The following is a 21063-nucleotide window of genomic DNA, read 5'->3' as shown; positions in this document are numbered from 1 at the left end:
TGCGCACACATGGAGCGGTTGTTGGTGGATAAGGGTGCCGGCGTTTATTTACTGTTGTTGTTGGTGGATAAGGAAAATCATGGAACGGTAAAAGCCGAAATGAGCCTTTGGAAAATAGTCGTGATGTTTCTTCAATCCCTTTTTCTCTATCCCACATCGATTGTAATTTGTGTGTGTACTGCTTAAGGTTCTCAGTGTGGCTTGAAAGTCAGCATGTCTTTTGGGTTGGGCTGTGGGTTTCCCTTAGATAGTGTGCGTGTGCGTTTATTTACGGTTGTTGGTGGGTAGTTCTGCGCACAAGTTTGTCCTTCATAAACCTCAGCCCTGATGATAATTGATTAGAAAACCATTACAGTTCAAAAAAATGTTCTACAATTTTGTTTAACGTACCAATCTCTCACTTCTATTTCTTGAAAATATTTTTGTAAATAATTTAAGAGTCAATAACACTTACCGTATCATCTATTATACTGATAGATTTTACTTGTGGGTATGATATCCAAAAGGGAGCGTAAAGTCTCTCACGGCGTTTACTAATAAGCCACTGATTTATCTTCCTCTTCTATTCTGTTGTTGTTGTGGATTCGCTTCTACTTATGATTTATTGCTTAGCAGCGGATAATGCGCTACAGAATACCAATATCAGCAGAATAAATTCACTATATCCTTTTTTTTTCTCATAATACTGCAATGGTTTCTAATTCTATTGTGGATGAGAATCAAATCTTGGAAACTGAGAACTTCGTTTCAAGACAGATAAAAATCCAACAAATTTCTACTACTTTAGCATACATGTATGTAACGTAACGCTCTATGATGAACAAAACAAATCCTATAAACCACAGTACAAATATGGCATTTCATCAGATTTACTCTACGCACCTGGAAGCTTCGGCTTCCATGACTTTTCGACTACCTCTGCATCTACATGAGCTAACTGCCAAGGCATTGCTCCCTCCGAGCTACCCAAAAAAAAAAAAAAAAAAAATTGTGTACAAGAAAACAGACTTACTAATCTGCTTTAATTTGGAAGTTTGGACAGGCCAAGGATTCCTCCTTCACAGACTATATGATTTCATAGACTAATGGATCAAGAAACAGCATGGTGCTTAGCTAGCTTTGCAAGGACCCCAATGGCCAAAGAATTGGTGTATGTTGTGGGCTCTGTCATGGCTGAGCTTGCACGTTGATCAACAAAGTTGTCATTCCGATCAGGGCCCCCAACAATAGCGCCGGTCAGCTCATTAGGATTTGGTCCATTTTTGTTGTACCAGTTGACAAAGGTCATTGGGCAGCTGACAACTTCAGTAGAAGACATTCTTGGGACAGAGGCACCCCTGTGGTGGGCTTGTCTTGGTGGATTGTTACCGAACCCAACCATGTATGATCTTCCCTTGGGATTTTTCCCAAGTAGATAATCCATCTGCAGATGTACGGACGGCATAAAAATGAGAAATTTTCACTGAGAAACTTCTCTGTTTTTTTCTTGATCACATTCATATGTTATGATCATGAATAATGAAGAGGGTCTGAAGAATAGTTGTCACCTGTTGTTTAGCAAAAGCCATGAGCTGGGAAGAAGTGAATGCTTTATTTCCGCAAGTGACTTGTTGCTTGTGCCTGGACAATAGATCACTGTAGACACTGAACAGAAAGGCAGTGCCAGTTACATACTGTGCATTTGCTCCATCTCTCAGGTGAATCAGACCACCTAACAGAATAGTCAGACATGAGTAAATTTTACACATATATCAGTAGTACTCAAATATAAGCTTCAAAGGAAATTTGGATGGAGGGGAGAAATACCTGGAGTGAAGTAAACCTGGTGATAGGGGCTATCAGGAAGTACTGAGCAGATATAACTATCAGCGTCTTGCTTGAAGTTCTTTAGATCTTTGTGGCCTTGCCAGTATAACTGGCCAATTATAAAGCAAAATGTGAAATGTGCAATTAACAAGGCCTGTGAGTTGACTATAATAAAGAATATGATATCTGCTAATATATTTTCTTTCATACATGTTAAATGATTTGTATACAAGGAATGAGTAAACGTTTACTTGGGATAGGAGAACTTGGGCCCCTGCATATTTGAGATCCCAGCTAAATTCACTAACAGTTGCAGTGATGGCCTCTTCTTGTATGTATTCCAGATAAATAGATCTCTTGGTTGCGACGTATAGCCATGTAGCTGCCCAAAGCAACTCATCCTGCAGTAGGACATGTAAGCAAGAAACCAGATATCAAATATCCTCGACTCCAGACTAGCACAATTCAAATGAATTCAACCGTGTCAAATTTCTTCTTCCCGTTTTGCTATAACTAGTCCCTAGATGAATGATTACATTCCCGAATCTCTTTCTGGTTTTTAATGAGCTTTGTCCATTAATATTGGCCTTTTAGGAGGAGTGACTGAGAAAGAGAGATTACGTTATAGCCCGAGTAAGAGCAATAGAAGGGGCATTCTCCATCATATGTGCCCTTGTAAGTCTTGGCAAACTTAAAAAGCTGCAAAGCCAAAATTCAGTTTAAGTATGAGGACAGCATATTGCAGATACTCAGAGTGTAGCAGTCAGATAATCAATAAAGAAATTCAATTCTTTTAATGTCGAGCAGGAAGGGTAATGCACGATGCTTCCTTGGAGAAAATTAATAAAAGTGAATCTTGGCTGGAAAAATACCGCTTTGGCTTTATTAAGGAGGCGACGAGAATGGGCATGATCAGAATATCTAAAGACAACAGAAGCAGCTGCCATTGCTGCAGCAGTTTCTGCTGCAATTTCCGTTCCCGGATCACTTCGGTCAATTTGCAATACATTTCTTGGAGTTTTCATATTTTCTGGCCGTATCCAACATTGATGATCTTGAACTGGATCTCCTACCTTAACCAAAAAGTGCAAACATAAGTAGATGAGTACAATGATTGTAAATTACATTCCTCTATGAATCTTTCTCACCTGCACATACAATCTGTCTCTCCTAGAACTAGCTTTCAGTAAGTAATCAGTGCCCCATCTAATGGCTGAATGAACATTTGCCAATTCTCCAGCTGCTTGGATATCTGATTGGTAGAAGATTGCAGCCCAGGATAAGGTAGTTATGGTAAATGCCATTGGAAGGCCATATTTTACGTTGTCCCCTGCATCATAGTATCCTCCAACGAGGTCCACCTAATGAAAAAAAACTGTCACATCCCTTGTTTAAAATCACATGAATTCAATAGAATCTCAAATATGGACCAAATATAGAGACAGGGATATACGAACGTTGGCAAGTTTTCCATCTTGAAGTGCAGAATCTCCTCTCCAAGAAGGCCTGTGGTTGGGAGGAAGCTTTCCTGATCTCTGTGCCTCCAGAAAAATGATTGACTTGCTAAGTGCATCTCGATAATTAAATTGTGCATTAGCTACAAACACAAAATAACACACCAAGGTAAAGGCTCCTAACATATGTTTATAGAATTCCATGAATTCAACCTGACATTAAAGACCATGGATTGCAGAACTCCTGGGATAGTCTAGACGGGAAGTCTATATCTGACAAGTTAGTTAAGGAAAGCAGTTCAGTTTGGAGATTCTCAACCGGAAATAGAAGGAAATGAACTTAGCCCACCAATTTTGCTCATTGGTTCACAGTACAAATTGGAAATGTAAGGTTAGGAGAAGATGGATAACAGTCAGATAACAGTCTTGCTGATTTCTTTCTCTAACATGAATAATTCAACAAGCAGCCAGCAACTAGTGGTAGAATTGTTGCATATTATAACCATGCATATTTTACTCTCTCTCTCTCTCTCTCTCTCTTTTTTTTTTTTTTTTTTTTTTTATATAAGTCCATGGTTCATCATTAGCTAATTGCCTAAGGTTTAGAAAAATGACTTGTCCCGTGCCTGCTAACCATCATATCACTTGCTAATCCGTATCTCCCATAAATTTAGATATACCTACAATTTCAAACTAAATCACTCCCTAATTTTCTCATCCACCTCTTAAAAAAAAATACTAGTGTTCATTTGCATATGGAAATTTACGTTCACCCTTTCTTTCAATGAAAACAAGGAAAGAAAGCAACAAGATCGTACGTTTCACTTTGGCTATTTTCAAGTTTTCGTAAACTTTATTTGATACAACCACCGGCCTTTGGACTGGTGGCCACCACTAAGCCATTTAAGGCTTGGTGGCGTGAGAGACACACTAAGTAGATTCTAATTCGGTGGTGGTTCAATCCCCACCGTCCCCTCTAGACCCAATTGAATCTCCTCCTTAAATTAAGATAGTGTAGAATACTATAGATAAAAAGTCATGATTGACAAAAAAAAAAAAAGATAACTTTATTTGATACGGTAATAGTTCTTCACAACATTGTGGTCTTGGAGTAACGTAGGAAGAGGCCGTGGACTAACGTATAGGTTTGCATCTAATCTGCTGCTACACAGATTTTCAATGTGCAGAAGCATGCAATAGTATTCCGAATGAAAGTTTTCCACAGAATCCTGGTTCGACAATTTTATTCCAGTTCAAAGATTTGTGATTTTAAACCTGAAATTTAATTCCCAACCCAATTGCCAAAGATGGAAATGATCAAGTCCGAACCAAAAACAAATAATCGAAATGGTGGTGCCAGTAAATTTCACTATCACTGAAATGTACAACAGCTGCAGCAGCAAGTCCATAGCTGCAAATGCTCATAATACTACAATCAACTAGGATTCCTACCATGCTAACAAAGCCTACAAGTTTATGGACCCTAGCTAACTACACTGTGGATAAATGTTACGAACCCATGATGCCAGAAGAATGGCACATACAAAATTAATTCCAAGGAGCCAAGACTGAAGAGTGGTGCATCAGTCAGGTGATATTGAAGCCATGGGTGCCAAAAATTTGACCCAAATGCAAACAACTCATTCAAGAAAATGAGATTGAAACCAAAACTCGACGGATTCAGCATCTCCGCATTATACTCGCCACATTCTCCCCAATCTGTTCCTTCGTTTGTTCACAGACAGGAATATCACCTATATACATGTCAAAGAAAGCCCCTGGGCAAAAAAGATATATACATATAGATGTTAGTAGTGATTCTTTTGTTGTTAATCTACCTTCTCGTTTCCTCTTTAGGATATGTTTGAAAAACAAAACTGGTCCACATTCTACTAGAGGTTATTGAACATCCAAACAGTAGCCTAATAACTTACTACATAATTCCTTGCTTTGTACCGCTCCAAGCTGATTATCCCCAACTGCACAAATAACAGTTAAAATATTAAGGACTACAGATGAATATCCAAACGCTTTTACTTTTGCTGTCTTTACTATCGCCGATGTTAAAATACACAGGCCATTCTGTAGTAAACCGGCAGTACTCGAACACAAAAACAAAATGAGAAACCTTGATACCATGCCAATGAAATTTGGTAACTAACATGGGAAGATGGGGACTGCTACACTAGGAAATATAATTTAGTTAAAACAACATTAAGCTTTTCCAACCCTGCTTGAGTTTCTAAACAAGTTTCACCATTGCGTTCAGCACTGCTTTATTTATGATCTGATCCACACTAAATCAAGCTTTACCAAAACCAAGCTCAAAAGGTTAATTCTGTAATACAGATTCATCTTTACAGATCATGTCATTGCATTTGACAAGTTAACAGAAAACCTGAATGCATTGAAGCTCTAATTAGCTTGGGAGCTAACCATCAGAACAGCTTTCAGCTATAAAACCCCAGACAAATAAAGAATACTCAATAGATATTCCTCAGTCATATTTACTTACTTTCAGTAATAAAAGATCCATTGGCCGTACGACGAAAATTGATCGTGGTTCCCTGAAAAGTTCAATTTTTAGGTCAGAGATATTAATTATGTTACACCTCAAATTACAAGATCTAGGGAAAGACTTCTTACAGCATGCAAAGGAATGTCATTTGAAAAGATAGAACCAAATCTTTGTAGGCAGCTGAAATCGGTGTCAGGATTGGTCTGAAAAAAAAAAAAAAAAAAAACACATCAGTGCACCAGATTGACAAAATAGTTAATTAGGATTGCAGAAATAAAGCTTAAAAGAGATGACTTACCTTCAATAATCGGGCTCGAAGAGATTTCTCAAAAGCACTGCAGAAAAGATAAATAAGGACGCTAATATTAGTCACAAGAATTTGCACAAGTTTACATGTAGAAAGACCTGCAGTCAACAACAAAGAAAGAGAAATCTTTTTGCTTGTTAAACAGAATCCAATTAAACTGTGAATTTTTGCCCATTCATCAAGCAGCAACCTTTTGCACAAAAATTAATAGATTTTCAAACTCTAAGTCAAGATATATAAAGGCCATTTTAAATTTCTTCCTCTAGGTCACAAATCAAGGCAAGGTTCCAAAAAGAAAGGAGGGAAAATCCATTCTTGACACTAAGCAGAAAGAAATAGTAAGAAGACATGTGGAAAGGTAAATGGCAAACAAAATGGACTGTTTGGGGCACTAGTGGTGATAAGAAACAAGAAAAAGGATTCATGGGAATTAATCAATCACCAATAATTAGGGAAATAAGTGTATAAAGTTAGTATATTACAGGGACAAATTTAGCATAGACACAATAACTGCACGTATTTTTTTCCAAAACCATACTGCTAAAAAATCAACTTACTCCTTAACAGTATTAATTTTGATCCCATTGCAGCTAACCACAAGCCTGACAGTCATATTAATGTCTTCCCTGCAGCATATTTGCCAATATTAGCAAACAAATAATTGTAATGATTCCAAGTCTCCATGAGTTTACAAGAATTATTTGTCCAAAAAATCTGAGTCCATGGACATCAAGTAAGCCAACCAACTAATCCATGTCTTTCAAAAAATTAACATTTTTCTACAAAGAAAAAAATACCAGGTGAAAATTTATTCTAGGCTCTAGCACCCAGAACAAACAATTTGGTGTCTGTCTCAATCCATTACCATAAGCCATAGAAGATGTACAATGAAATCATGGACATGGCAATGCTCAAATGCAAAGTGCACTACCATTATTAAGAGCATAGCCTCCTGTTTGAAGGGACAACCTCTAGAAGATGATGCTACACGTGGCTATTTGTGCAAAGTGTTGCAAACATAAAAAAATTCATCCAATTTACGGAAATAAAATTGCTCTTTCTGAATCTTTTATTTAGGAAAACAATATTCAAAATAAATCAACATAATTTTACTTCAAGAGTAATATTTACGCATTTGCCATTGGAATTCAAATATGCTAGCTGCTTGAGATGAGAAACCTAAATTAAGACCTCCACAACATACCACAATATTGATTTGACCATGGAACACACCTTAGAACTTTGACCTCTATTCTACTCATAAACCTATTCCAGTAGACAACTTCAGTTGATGACCAACAAGTGCAATGACTTCTTCCTAGTTAAAGATGTAACCAACTTTTTTTTGAATCCAGATACTACACCATGAGCTATGCTTCTTTTATGCGAAAAAGCCTGAATAAATGTCCTATTCTTTCATCTTCCATATTCAGTGTTGTTCAGCAAACTAGAGATACAAGCAGAAAAAGAAAAAAAGGGAATCTAGATAATATGGCTGTGGTTATTCAATACTTGTTCAAATACCTGAGGAGGTCTTCATAAAAATCACAAGACTTGTTCAGCTCACTAACTGGAAGAGAACCATACTTTGGACCCAGCTTCTCACAGATATCAAAAGGATGAACATCTATCCACAATACAGTAAAAGTCAAATCTTGAGTAGAAATTCAGAAAACTAGACATTACAAACTGGAATCCTCAGTTGATAAGGAACTTACAAAAACCAAATGCATAGACATTAAGAGATTTGATTCTGATTATCTTCATTATTCTTGATCCAGTGCCGACAAGTACCTAATACAGATGCGTTGTTGTAATCAATCATTTCTTTTAAAAGGTGAAATGAAAAAATCCCCCAGTCATTACCGATGAAGAAGGGCAGTGAAACCCCATATGCAAACATAAATCACAAACAAGGAAAAAAACTAACAAGGGAATTCATGAGCAAAACATTTTCAATTTGATATACAGTGAACCAACCCACTAAGTCAATTTTGTAAATCACCTCCAGTGTCAATAGTGAGCATTCAATTAAAAAAAAGTGCAAAATTATCTGAAAAATAGTGGAAGAGCAGCAAAGCATTGGACTAATGCCAAGTACAAAAAACACAAAAGTTTAAGTTATATTCAGAAATTAAAAGTGAATATGACCCCAAAAATTCCAGTAAGGCTTCAAACATGCAAATGAGCAGAACATGTTCAATCGACAATGTTTCCTGTTCCAAACATACCTCTGATGTGAAACTCGAATTATGCTCTGCAGCTACACTGTTATCTAATATGGTAGGGAACTCAATGCCTGTTCTAGGCTCTACAGCATGTCCAGTCCAGCTCAAACTCTGAAAAGAAATATCATTGCACCCTTGATGCTCAATCTCACAAGGCCTCTGACTCAAGCATCTCTGTGTTGCAATGTCACCAGCCTCCAAAGGAACGGCCAGTACATCTGGATAGCTGATAAAGTCCACAAAAACACAAAGTTCGGATTAAAAATCAAAACCATCTGGATACTAAACCAACAGGGAACACCAAAACTCATGCTCCTAAATCATTATCTAATAAAAGTTAAGAACTTTTCACCAAAATGTTCGGTCTGGCTGGAAAGAAGATCTTACACGTTGTTTAATGGAGGTACCAGAGCAGCAGCTAATGACAGCGCAGGAAATGAACGGAGGTGTTCAGCTTCAATGTAAAATTGCTTCATAGAGAACCTTGAAATCTTGTCCAAGATGAAAGGGATGCTTGATTTCCCTTCACATATACAATTGTCTAAAACTCCTTTAAACTTTTGTCCTTGTGATATTATACGCTTTAGTTGGTTATCACCCTTGCAATTAATAGGATTTGAACCATCATGTCTGCCCAATATCTTACCATTTATATTGGAATTTGAACCTCTAGCAAACCAAATAAAGAAAGCACCAGCAAACTTTGAAAAACAGTTGAAAGCTTCTTGAAGTGCCAAAGTTCCAGGGACACACAAGTATCTGGAATTGTCAACAAATGAGACAATGTGCGACAAAAAATGAATGCTGAATCTATGTGGTACAAGTGGATCCATTGGAAATATGTTGGATGAACCTCCATTGGGATCCATGGGAACCAATCAAACTGTTCCACTATATTAAATTCTCAATAAGAGCCACAATGGCACTAATAAATAATCCCTGCAAAAATTCCAATTTCACTGATTAGCGATAGTTTCAATTGATCCTCAAAACAAGTAACCAACAAAGTACAATTGAAAGCAAAATAAGATTACAAACCATTGTGATGACTCATTTTGTGCCAACAAATCTAAACAAGTAAAAAGACGGACTTCCGTGTAATCAAGCAATACTATTGCAATGAGGGCTTTCTTCAAAAGTACCCAATTAACACATTAACCCAACTTGGCCACTTGCAAACACTATAATGCAACAGAATGTCCGTACTGGACATCCAACTTGGAATCTGGTTGTCATCCTTTGAAACTTAATTTCTTCAAAATATGTTCAAATACGCAAGTACATGGACTTGCTCGGTCAGAAATGGGGGGTTGGAGAAGTACGAATAGTGCTCCAATTAAGATTGTGTTAGTAGCCGATTCATTACAAACACTACACGCAAGTTACAAAAATAATCAAGCTGGACACTGCATAGAGACAAAAAAAAAAGGCTAGGGAAAATGAGATTTTTTAGAGCAATATTTTTCATTAAAAACTGCTTTACGTTCAGACACGTGATAAAAAAAGTCCAATGCAAGAACAGGCAAATTACTTTGAAGTTCCCAAATTACAAATAAGAGACATAACTTTTAACACCTGAAAATAAAGCCATCCAGATCAAGAATGGGAAATAAGTCCATCACATTGATCAATTGATTTCTTCAATGAGAAACAACCAAGTTACAAAGATCCAATCTTTTTCCAATACAATGACAGAAAGCCCTCAAACTTTGGGATTAAATTCGACGCAAACAATAGATTACTTCTATTCTATTATCTTCTGCATGCAACAGGCAATACATCAACTTAGATAAAAGTCAATCTAAATACTACTATTAGGCCAATGTCGTCGAAAAGAAACCAGAACAAACCTGGAAAAAAAATAGGAACTTGGCAGCTTCAATTGACGGATCGATCAAATTAGCAACAACCCATTATTGAAATTGAAAACTTTCGATACAAAAAAAAATACTAGACGGCTTTTGGTTTTTGAGTCTGGTTTGAAAGCAAAAGAAAAAGCAGAATATATGGATGAAAGGAAAGAATATGCCGTTATGACTTTCAAAAGCAAACAAACGTGTTATTGAAAAGGACGGCAGAAATAGTAAATGCAAGAAAAATAAACAAGAAAGGAAGAGTTAATATTGCAATTTATTTGCATGTGCCCTTTTTTGGGTTAACAATTTCGATTTGATTTGATATTATATTGCAGTTCTTTGGAAAGGTTCAAAAGATACTTGTTTTTGTTCAAAGAAAGTGACCCTTCTACGTTTTTGACGAGCGGTGTTTGAAAAGAAGCTGTTGCTGCGTTCGGTTTGAGGGCTGAAAATGGTCCCCTGACGGAAGACCCTCTGGTCTGGTTTTCAAATGTAGATACTTTCCTTTCAATGCCCTTTCCCCTCTTTTGCGTTCACATTCATTATTGATTATACTACATCCGCAAGTCTCTTGGGATCAATTCATGACGGACTCGGGGCCTGAACGATTGTTGGAAAAATTGTTCGGGTCGATTTTGTGCAAAATATACAGGATGTAATTTTATATACTTATAATATAACTCAATTTCAATAATGTGTAATTATAAAACAAAATTTTATATACGTCACACCGTGATATGAAAGGAAATGGGTGATTCGGGTAAATATAAAAGGAAGAAAAAAAAGAAATGGGTGATTCGGTATATTTAGAAAAGTAATTATGTGTCAGTTTGGATTGCAAGTTATTTGAGATATTTTTACTGTAACATTTTTTATGATGTGATGTATGTGAGATAAAAAGATAATTGAAAAAATAAAAAGGTGTATTAAAAATTGTAATGGTGATGTAAACAAATATATTTGGACAAATAACTTGCTATCCAAACACACTTTATATCAACGGGATGTTGATTTGATCATGACAGGGTGAGATGAGAAAATGAAAATTATTAATTTTTTTTCCTCCAAATCTTTTTTTTTACTTTGTATTACTATTCTTCGTGGAAGCCAAATCCTTGTTGATTATGAATGTTGACTAAAGTTGAAAGTGACTCTTTTTTCTGTAGGAATTCGTACATTGGAAAAAGCCGTAGAAAGTTGAGTTCACAAAAGCAAAAAGGTCTTTTACATTTTTACATAGGAAAAAAGACTGATACTTTTCAAACACGTGTAACATGAGCTCTAGGTGCATGCATGATTATTCAGTCATTATTGTGTGGGTTGATGATACCGTGTAATGGTCGGTCACATTTCTCCATTCCCTAATATGATACAGTACTTCGCACTCGTGGATCTAAGGAATTTGTTCCTGGGATTACACGCGTAAAGTTTTCTCATGGAGGCCATCTCAAGAATTGGCATCAAGGGCTAGCTAACCATCCATATGTTTCATGCATGGTGAAATGCATGGTGAAAGGGTAGACTGAATACTTCACATTAGGCCTTATAGGGCGTAATCGAGTCGAAACGAGTTCGAGCAGTGCTATGTTCAAAGTGATGTTCGAGATTGATCAGGCAAAAGAACAGCAATTTGAATTCGACTTAATGAGATCATTAAAGAGTTCGAACTCGACTAGATTAAACTCAAACCGTTAAGTTAGGGTTTAGGCCTTTTAGAAATTCTTTATTGAACTCGATCAAAGTTGAGGAGAAACGAAACGATCCGTTGACCAAACACCTCAATAAGTGCTCACAAACTATTCGGTTCGCGTACACCCCTACTTTCCATATTCGGACAGAAAAAAGTGAACTTTGTATAACCTTCACGTTAATTTCCATCCTCACTAGTGAGTGTTTCAATAAACGAGCAAAAGGTTCAAGTCTGATATTTTCAAGATACATGTTTTGTTTTTTGTTGTTTGGACTAAATTGAAGGAAGAGCACAAAGATTGAAAAGTTTACTGTAATGCTCCAAGGTTCAATGTTAATTCCTATGTGGATAAAGCTCTAAGATAGCAAGTTAGTTAATTCAAAACGTCAATGGCATTATCTTCAATGCCAGTAAAAAAAAAAAAAAAAAAAACTGACATGCCAGTTAAATTCTTGAAATACCTTAATATGATGGACTGAAATACGTCCTAGGACGGAATCTTCCATGGTAACACGGTAAAATAAGGAAAAATCAACTTTACCTAGTAAGTAGATTGCTAAAAGAATGAAATGCAAAAATTTTAACCTGTGGATTAAGATATGCCAATAGCCTATCATAGATGGGGTTAAAAAAACCTGATAAATCTCTCTCCAGAATATTTGAGAATTTGACACTCTCTTGAGAAACCTTCTAGGTCACAACAGACCTGCTTCAAAAAGGTTTCTCCTCCTCAAAGTTTCATCCACCAGTTTGAATGTCTTTTTCACAAGTTTCTGATCAAGTGCAGTAGTTCTATAGATCTTAAAGACTCGATCCACGCGATCAGGGGCAGTGCACTGGAAGTACAACTCCTCAAATTTCTTTTTAACAAACCTAAATCAAGATGATAAGCACACCAAATGGATAATCAACATATGCAATCAAGAAAAAGAAAAGCAAACCTATACTGGGAAGACTTGCAACAATTTCAAGTGAGAAGCAAAGAGAGAGTGTAACGTAGCCAGTGAAAAGGTGGCCATCAGAAGATTAGACATATTAGATATGAAGTTTGCTAGGATTCCTGCCTCTTCAGTGTCCAAGACAATTCCCACATGTAAAAGAGAGAGCCTGAAAAAAAATGCTTACTCGTATGCATGCTCAATTTCTTGTTTTCCCGTTGAAACTGGTTGGTAATCTTTAAACCACTCGCATGCATTTAGAGGAACCTAAGCAAAGAGAAGATTGATCAAAATGCTATGCTGGGGATAGGCTTTTGATATACTGAAAAAGTAGAATATGTGTCTCCTTACATTCAGAACCTTCTTTTCAAATATATCGAATTTGTTGAGAAACAGCATGAATGATGTCTTCTGCAGAATCAGAAAAGATTAAAAGCATTAGATGGAAAGTCAATGGATTCAACACCGAACCTAAAAATAATAATCATGCTTTGTGCAATAAAATCTTTCAAGAGCAAACAGAAGCTTTCAGAAGTTACTTTTGTTTTTAAAGAAACAAGAGAAGTTGGAAAGTATTCTACCACATGTAATTGACAGACCTCAAAACAAGGTTGCTTTAGGACCCACTCAAAGAGTTCTCTGGTCTCCATCATTCTGTTTTTGTTTTCATCCTCGAAAAGAGTTTGATCATACCTGAAAATAAAACTGATAAGTAGATCGAACTGCAATTTAGTGATTTAGGTTATCATCAAGTAGATGCAGCAAAAAAATGAGCAGCCAATTTGGTATCTGATTAACCATTTGTCAAGTTCCTGATGTTTCATCCTAGGTACAGTAATTTAAAGGAAGTAACTACCGAAAAAGATATCACATTTTAATTAACAGATATATAAGGTCGGAAATCGTTGTCATGACAAGCATACGATGCAATGACTGAAAATATTCAAAGCAGCAACAAGCTCACTCGCTAATAGCAGCACAGAATATCACAGCCGAAACACCCTCGAACAAATGAATCCACTTTCTTCTCTCATTTCTTTGGCCTCCAACGTCAAAAAGCCGATACACTTCACCACTTTTCTTGTTCTCTCCCACAGGGCTGCAAATCCTTTAATAGTTAGCCATACATAGAAGTCCAGTGGCGGAGCCATGACCTAGAGGTTAGGGGGTGCAAGCACTTTGACAAATGCATGTCAGTAAAGAATGTAAACCAAATAATTTCTAGTTGTCATTGAAGTTGAATTAAAAGATATTCATATTTACTATATACCAGTGGTGATGTTTTAGTTTTCAATAAAATAAAAGTAAATGAAGAAATTTAAGAAAAATTAGTGTGGGGCAATAGGGATTGTAAAGGGAGTTTTAAACCTTTCAAGGGGTGCAAATATAAGACAATTTGACAAAATCAAAAATTTTTACTAGCCAAATTTCTAATTTTTAAAGTTCAGGGGGTAGTTACCCGCCCTGGCCATAACATGGCTCCACACCTGCATGGAACTATTGAGAAGGTAGAGATGTTAATTTACCCATCCATGATGACAGACTACAGAAAACACAGAGCTGATAGATATAATGAAGATCAAGAAAGCTGAAACAAAAGCAGAAAAATTTGATGGGCAGTGTGTTTCAATGTATACATGGACATCAATTCAAATGATATTGGCAACATTGCAGCTGCAACTACTAAAATACCAAGAAAGGGATAAGATAAGAGTGGAATGTGATTTAAACACAACAATTGACAAACAGTAATGAGAAATTTCAAAAAAGACAGTTGGCTTGTTCTCAAATTTTTAAAATCAGCAAATTCTAATTTTTTCAAAGCTACAGCTATATGAGGTGATCTGCTCTGCCTTTGGCTTATTATAAGCAGAAACTAGTTTGTTGTGTAGAGCACTGCTGGAGATGCTTTAAGAACACATATAGTCCAACAGATCACTTTTTCCAGATAAGCTTAAACAAATTAAGAGAGGCCCTCTATTTAGTACTTTAGGAAAAAAAAATGCCATAATACTGAGAGATTCAGTTGATGAATTTTATCTGTAAAAGGAGGGAAGCGAGACAGGGAGCAGAACAAAAAAAAAACAAGAACAAAACCCCCGAGTGACAGTTATTTCTCCATTTCTCCTTTGTTCTCCCAAGAGCAAATGTTGGAAGAGACGGGATTGAAGTTGTACAAAATTTACTATTAAACTGCATCTATGTTTATAGTGTTCCCCTGATTTTAAGATATACTAACTTTTACTCATTAGGAGGACACTTGATCTGAAGTGAATACAAAGAAATTATCAAAGGACGAGCGGCTGACAGAGTAGTACATCTCTCTTCTATTGTTGCTTTTCTTGTTTAAATTCTTTCTATTTATGTTGTAGGAAGCATTGAGAAAAAGAATTATCACCTGAACTGGATTTCTACAACACCAGTAGTACGAACCCTTGCAAAAAGAACATCCTCCTACAAGGAAATAGAGTAGCAACTATAAGAATAAGGAATGTTGTCAATGAAAATGACTACAAGAAAGGGAAAAGAAAATTTGGAAGGGACAAGTAGATGTTAGACATCCAGTGGGCACCATAATGTAATTGAACCACTAATCCTACCACAAGATTTTTAACTTGATTTACAGCAAATTGGATTAGCAATGGCATGGAATACTCAACTATGCTGCATAAGAGTTCAACATATTTTTGTCTTTTAAATACCCTTCAAAATAGTAGGCCATGCACTTGTTTCCTTCGACCATTCACCCAGAAACAAAAAACGTAAGAAAACGATGAGTTAAGTGCCATTGTACCTTTGTCGGAACATAGTTTGTATCAGATAATCGACTCAAATTTTCCATAAAATAATGGGCACAATCTGGAACTTGGAATTCATTACCGCGTGAGTATGTCTCCTGCAAGTTGTAAACCAGTCACAGTCGAAGAGCTGATATGGAAACTCGATAATAACACTTAAAAGATATAAAAGTAAAATCTAATCGGCAAAACTACTGAAAAGTAAAGAAAGATTCTGCAACTAAATAATAGCAACCATAATTACGTATGAATCACCTGTATTGCGGCATCCTTCCAGAGAGTTTCAATCTCCTGTGCCAATTCTTTGCTAAGATGAGGGTAATCCAACCTGCCTCCAATTGATGAAAGTTTCTCTGCGACATCCTAATGTAGTGAAACAACAATCAGTCACAGATTTCTCTCCCGAGATAACAAGTTAGCAATCAAATACTAAAATCTTCAAGAAAAAAATCATATCCTTGGTCCTACATAAAACTGAAAGTAGAAATTTCATGACACAACTTTAGTACATTTTTCATTTTCATATTGAAAACTCTTATATGAAGAAAGACCCAAGCCGCAAAACAGATGAATCAGGGAACTATGTATTGAACAACAAGATGGTTAACTCAAACCTTGGTTTCAGCAGATATAACGTACTTTAAGGAATCTGCTTCATTTTGCGCCAACTCCTTTGATCCATCATACAATGTCTGTGCACAAAATAACCTATTACTAAATATATATTACCACATCTCAAAATTGAGATGGATCAAACATCAAATTAAGTTAACATGGAAAAAGTAAGCGCTTCTCTAACATGATGCTACCCTTTTAATGTTATAAAAAAGGGAAACAACCAACACACCGTTTCCAAGTATCCGTACTTTTATTGTCTGATAGACATTGGCATAGACGACTGGTATGTAGCTCTTCAGCTCAGCTTCATCGAACCCAGTTTGGAACAAGAGTTTTATCTGGATTTCAATCAAATCAATCATATGTTGGAGTAAGTGTGGAACTCAAAGAACATAAAAGGACAAATCCAAATTTAACATGAATACGTGTGTGATTTCTTGCCTGCTTAAAGATAGTGGACTTCCCTGATTCTCCAGCACCTATCCACAAAAGAAGAAGAGCACTAGAGAATTATCACATGGCAGATCCATAATAGTAGAAAAACAAAACAAAAAGGGGAAGGCAGTGCTAACATTTTGAAAGAGCAATTACAGAAATAAAATCTAGTCTGACTTATGTAAAACTGCATGTCAAAACACTAAGCAAGGACCACAAAATGCACATTTTATGTCGTATCTCTGCTACAATCCATGGAATTACAGTCAAACAACTTTCCACAAGAAACAAGTTGAGAGTAAAAATAACAACTTTTTTTTCTATGCATACAGCCTGGTCCCTCTAAAATGGTACAGCCAGACACAGACAACAATCTCAATTTACAAGAGTATCAGGAATGAAGTAAGAATCTGATACCATTTTGAACAGGGCAAGGACTGATTAAGAGAGAAGGGCATACTTCTAACATTTGGCATATAGTTATGCCAAGATATGATGATTTTATCTTTATGAGTCAAGGAAAGGTCTGCAAAGCTCAAAGTTTCTGGGAGATCAATAATGAGAGAAAAATCAATCCATTAAATTTGAACCTAAGCACAGGCTATAAAAAGCACTAATCTTTGTTTAGTTTTCTCTTGTCTTAAAGGAAAAAAGAAAAACAAAACCATTTAATTGAATCTGTCTTTTTAATGTTTATGTGGAGCACATGCTACAAAAAGCACTAGCCTTTGTTAACTTTTTGTTTTCTTAGAGTGAGGGAAAGAATGAAACAGTATGAAATGTATCTATTTTTCATAATATATGTTTCTATGGTGCACATAATACAAAAAGAACCAGCCTTTGTTAACCTTTAGTTTTCTTAAAGTGAATGAAAATCATGTAGTGTAATTTTGTTAAGCCTGCCTATTTTTCTGGTAATTCAGCTCTCAACAACGTAGCCATATTGGATACTCATACAAGTTATATACAAAAAGCCCTATAATTTTTTGTACACCTTCACCCCTACCAAAAAATTATTCATTTTAATTTGAAAAAGATAGAAGTGGAGTAGAGTAATGTGCACATGACCAGTCCAAGAACAATGGCAATTTAAAACAAATGGGACATAGCAAGCATACCAAGCAAAAGTAGTTTCTGGATATGCTTCTCAGCTTTAGTTTCTTGCTCTATTCTTCTTTCTATTTCTGCAGTCTGAAGAAACCACAGTTAAAAACTCGATCAAAGGTGGCACGTGCCAGAAAGAAAATGGAAGACAAAAAGTGTGCAAGGTTGAAAAGAATCTAATTGCTTTTACAAAATGAAATAAGATTGATAAGAACAGGTAGCTATAAAGCAGAAGTAACCTGTGCATTTTCTTCAGAATCAGCTTGATTGTATTCTTGGTGTCTACTACAGAGTAAGCCCATACTTTCTATTGCAGTAATAAGCATAGAAATGCTGTATTGGTCAAGCTATGCCAGGCATCAGAAAACTGCAGTACCCCTGCTTAGCCTTGGATTATGGTCTTCAAGTGCCTAATGGTAACATTCATACACAAAATGCAATATCGAGTCATGCTCAAGCAAAATGCAGGCCTAATAAATCAAGAATTGAAACAATTCCACAGGAATTTTTGGTTCGTCTTGGCAGACATCAAAGCTTAGAATTACTATGCCACTCAGGGAATTCAATTCTGAATGTTTAAGTCAAATATAATATGCCAAAACACTTTAACCAAGGGTTTCTCCATTTTAATATCACAATAAAGAAAATGCAAACTCCATAAGGTCTCGAAATATATTGCATTATACTCAACCAGCTCATATCATTGATACTCATCAATGACGATCTTACTACACGCTGATCCACCTGTTATATCAAGTATTCTGCGATTATAAAGCAGACCACTCCTCAAACATAACCCGGTTACTTGCTGGTAGTTGCAACATTTAAATCTAGCCACTGGAGCACTTCTTTTGGCGTTAAATTTCGGTGTCATTTTGTGTAACATGAAAAGTAGCCTTCTTCCCTACAGGTTAATAAACTACCAACCTCCAATTCTTTCTGCTATCCAATTCTGAGTGTGTAAAAAACACTCTAGGCAGATGGGATGTTAAAACTTACACTGGGCTCGTTTTATATTTGTAAAACTATTGTTGCTGCCATAAAAATAAATAAATAAATAAATACATAAAGGTGTAGGGATGCATCCCCAAGATTTCAAAAGATTTGACTTTGATCCCCACCGAATTTTGGTAGTGTTGGGTCTGTTTGATAACATAAAAAAATGCTGAATCTGAATTTTTTCAGGCATTCAAATGTTTTGAGTGTTTGATAAATGAAAATCTATTTGCTGAATTTGTTAAGCAGTGTTGAACCTGTGTGTATTTTTTTCAGCACAAGAATTCTAACTGAATGCTTAATTCTGATAAGTATCAATAGAATTACTTCAGCTACCTTATCTTATCTACCAAATCTACCCTTGTTTGTTAATTATGTTCAAAATTCTTATCTAATTAAACAATATAATATTCTCTATCTAACGATTTTTAGTTACTCTTTTCTCCCTTTCTAATGACTTTCACATCTTCTCCATACTCTTCATATAATATATTTCACATTTTATATTAATTTAATTTAAAAATAAATATTGTCATTTTCATACCTAACAATTTTAAACTAATTAAATCATAGATTCTATTTCTTTTTTGAATGAAAGGATATAAGGGCAAAATTGTCAAATTAAACTTACTAAGCATTCAGCTATAAATATTTATCAAATAGTATAAATAGGTTTAGCATTGAAATTCAGACATTCATATATTTTTTTCAGTGTTTAAAATTCAGCAAATTAATTGTTTCAGTATTCAGACTTCAAAATTCAGACTTCAAAATTCAGATTCAGTTTCATCAAACAGAACCATAGTCTTTTTTTTTCTTTATTGGTAGTATTAGTCAAACAACTGGGAAAAAAATTTATGCTCCAATTAAAGTGCCTAGAAAATTTTACATCCACCCCTTTATTTTATGCAATTGTAGACTTGGGTAAAAACTTGTTTGTCGGCCTATTATATATTATACTCAGTTGTATATATATCATAACCAGAGCTGCTTTATCCAAATGAAATTTCAATGTTCAGAAAAAAAAAAGGCTGATCATTCACACAATACATAGAAGCTTAAATAGGCAAATTAAGAATTAACTTATAAACAAGAAATGACGTTTAAAAGGGGAGAAATAAAAGAAATAAAACTTAAAAACAAAGAAAAAAAAAAGAAAAGAAACAAACCTTATAGAAGATGGTAATAGAAGAGAAGGGCGGGAGGTGGCGGATCTGCGAGAAAAGAAGAAGAAGCTCAGCTGATCTGAGGGTTGAGGAGGCAAGGAGCTGGGGGTTTTGGTTTTTGAACACGTCAAGGCTCAGAGGCCGAGTTGCTGCTGGGGCTGTACAGCACATCCAAAAAAAAATTAAGAAAAGGGGTTGATGACAACAGCCAGGGGAATGGAGTTACAGACACAGAGTAGAAGTAGGAGGGCGAGTGCGTGAGTGTGTGAGAGAGAGTGTTGGCGTTGGTGTACTTTTTAACCATACATACATACATAATTGGGTGAATCACTTTTTGACCACAGCAGAGGCAGAGGCAGAGGCAGAGAGCTTTCTCAGTCCCCTCTTCGCTTTGCTGCTTCTCTTTCTTGATTGGATTCTTCTTCCCTGAGTTTGCTCTTTTCAGTTTTCACTCACAAAGTTCACGGCCCGTGGGTCTTGGTATCTACAGACAGAAATCAGAAGTGAGAATTTCGGTCAACTTTTGCCAGTCAAAGTACAACTGTATTTTTTGACTCTTTTCTCTCTTTTGTTTCGGTTTTTTCTACTTTTCCCTCTTCTTCTTATCTCTGTAATCTACATACCCCTTGTCTTTACAGTTCTCACTTTCTCATATTCAAGGCATAGTTTGGAATGTCAGGCTCGCATTTTATAAAGCATCTCATTTTAAAATTTAAAGATCAAAGTGAGAATTTAAATATAATTAAAAAATTTAAATTCGAATTAACCTCAATGTTGTTAGACCTGGATCGAACAGGTTGGTTTGATCGGTTCTACCCTAAATCGATTTTCTTCTCGAGTTGATTTGTAGTACAAAATAATTTTAGTCAAAAATTGACTAAATTAATTACTCGATTCAATTGATTGACCGGATTCTCAAACTTTACTTTCTTGTTTTCTCCTAACATAATCTCAATTACTTAAATCGTAACACTTTCATTTATTAATATGAATAAGAAAATGCCACTCACTTAGCGTAAATATCAAAATCACTCGCTTTCCTGAATGATTTTCTAAATCAAGATGTTTTCATCCCTATCATCTTATCAATTTAGCACCAGTGATTCCGAATTGCATTAGTATGTTTTAATTTAGTTTTTCAAGTAGTTT

The 21063-nt window shown here is 35.7% G+C and overlaps 3 protein-coding genes across 7 annotated transcripts; all 3 read right to left on the bottom strand.

The window, feature by feature from the left end:
* Window positions 1-726: 726 nt before the first annotated feature.
* LOC113706894 (endoglucanase 16) lies at window positions 727-3711 on the bottom strand. Of its 2 annotated transcripts, XM_072062444.1 has the most exons (9): window positions 3474-3711; window positions 3264-3341; window positions 2955-3167; window positions 2679-2879; window positions 2428-2505; window positions 2058-2207; window positions 1807-1915; window positions 1548-1711; window positions 727-1423 (listed from the first exon to the last, which is right to left on the bottom strand). In XM_072062444.1, the coding sequence occupies exons 3-9, from the start codon at window positions 3108-3110 to the stop codon at window positions 1091-1093; spliced, it is 1191 nt and encodes a 396-aa protein (XP_071918545.1). In that variant the 5' UTR covers window positions 3111-3167; window positions 3264-3341; window positions 3474-3711; the 3' UTR covers window positions 727-1090. The 2 variants fall into 2 exon arrangements, with proteins under 2 accessions (XP_071918545.1, XP_027084747.1); XM_027228946.2 differs by having other exon boundaries at window positions 3264-3711.
* An 888-nt stretch (window positions 3712-4599) lies between these two features.
* Window positions 4600-10302, bottom strand: LOC113706895 (fatty-acid-binding protein 2). 2 transcript variants are annotated; one of them, XM_027228947.2, is made up of 11 exons: window positions 10164-10302; window positions 8701-9252; window positions 8317-8539; window positions 7804-7879; window positions 7610-7712; window positions 6643-6711; window positions 6077-6113; window positions 5907-5981; window positions 5776-5827; window positions 5195-5239; window positions 4600-5038 (listed from the first exon to the last, which is right to left on the bottom strand). In XM_027228947.2, exons 2-11 carry the CDS (start codon window positions 9180-9182, stop codon window positions 4941-4943), a joined length of 1260 nt encoding a protein of 419 aa, XP_027084748.1. In that variant the 5' UTR covers window positions 9183-9252; window positions 10164-10302; the 3' UTR covers window positions 4600-4940. The 2 variants fall into 2 exon arrangements, with proteins under 2 accessions (XP_027084748.1, XP_027084749.1); XM_027228948.2 differs by lacking the exon at window positions 10164-10302 and adding an exon at window positions 9352-9486.
* Window positions 10303-12297: 1995 nt separating this feature from the next.
* LOC113707240 (guanine nucleotide-binding protein alpha-1 subunit) lies at window positions 12298-20488 on the bottom strand. Of its 3 annotated transcripts, none has more exons than XM_027229471.2 (15): window positions 20229-20488; window positions 19918-20072; window positions 17992-18162; window positions 17767-17839; window positions 16655-16692; window positions 16462-16551; window positions 16210-16287; window positions 15851-15958; window positions 15592-15693; window positions 15196-15251; window positions 13762-13896; window positions 13397-13490; window positions 13149-13208; window positions 12985-13064; window positions 12298-12732 (listed from the first exon to the last, which is right to left on the bottom strand). In XM_027229471.2, the coding sequence occupies exons 3-15, from the start codon at window positions 18076-18078 to the stop codon at window positions 12555-12557; spliced, it is 1179 nt and encodes a 392-aa protein (XP_027085272.1). In that variant the 5' UTR covers window positions 18079-18162; window positions 19918-20072; window positions 20229-20488; the 3' UTR covers window positions 12298-12554. The 3 variants fall into 3 exon arrangements, with proteins under 3 accessions (XP_027085272.1, XP_027085271.1, XP_071919645.1); XM_027229470.2 differs by having other exon boundaries at window positions 20225-20361; XM_072063544.1 differs by having other exon boundaries at window positions 12304-12732; window positions 13379-13490; window positions 20225-20361.
* Window positions 20489-21063: the final 575 nt, after the last annotated feature.

Source organism: Coffea arabica, chromosome 8c (assembly GCF_036785885.1).
Source record: "Coffea arabica cultivar ET-39 chromosome 8c, Coffea Arabica ET-39 HiFi, whole genome shotgun sequence".
Lineage (NCBI taxonomy): Eukaryota > Viridiplantae > Streptophyta > Magnoliopsida > Gentianales > Rubiaceae > Coffea > Coffea arabica.
Note: the sequence above shows the minus strand (reverse complement) of the source record. Positions and strands in the feature narration are given on the sequence as shown.

What these genes read in the sequence shown, in the direction of transcription:
- LOC113706894 (XM_027228946.2), bottom strand. Translation starts at nt 3,464, where the DNA reads ATGGAATTCTATAAACATATGTTAGGAGCCTTTACCTTGGTGTGTTAT. An exon ending in AAGATGGAAAACTTGCCAAC is followed by an intron (nt 3,168 to 3,263) that starts GTTCGTATATCC and finishes TTTTTTCATTAG; the next exon opens with GTGGACCTCGTTGGAGGATA. An exon ending in GCTCTTACTCGGGCTATAAC is followed by an intron (nt 2,208 to 2,427) that starts GTAATCTCTCTT and finishes GTCCTACTGCAG; the next exon opens with GATGAGTTGCTTTGGGCAGC.
- LOC113706895 (XM_027228947.2), bottom strand. Translation starts at nt 9,182, where the DNA reads ATGGATCCCAATGGAGGTTCATCCAACATATTTCCAATGGATCCACTT. An exon ending in TTTTATGAAGACCTCCTCAG is followed by an intron (nt 6,712 to 7,609) that starts GTATTTGAACAA and finishes AATATGCTGCAG; the next exon opens with GGAAGACATTAATATGACTG. An exon ending in ATGACATTCCTTTGCATGCT is followed by an intron (nt 5,828 to 5,906) that starts GTAAGAAGTCTT and finishes TGAACTTTTCAG; the next exon opens with GGAACCACGATCAATTTTCG.
- LOC113707240 (XM_072063544.1), bottom strand. Translation starts at nt 18,078, where the DNA reads ATGCTTATTACTGCAATAGAAAGTATGGGCTTACTCTGTAGTAGACAC. An exon ending in TTGAAAAGAAGGTTCTGAAT is followed by an intron (nt 13,065 to 13,148) that starts GTAAGGAGACAC and finishes CTCTTTGCTTAG; the next exon opens with GTTCCTCTAAATGCATGCGA. An exon ending in GAAATTGAGCATGCATACGA is followed by an intron (nt 12,733 to 12,984) that starts GTAAGCATTTTT and finishes ATCTTGATTTAG; the next exon opens with GTTTGTTAAAAAGAAATTTG.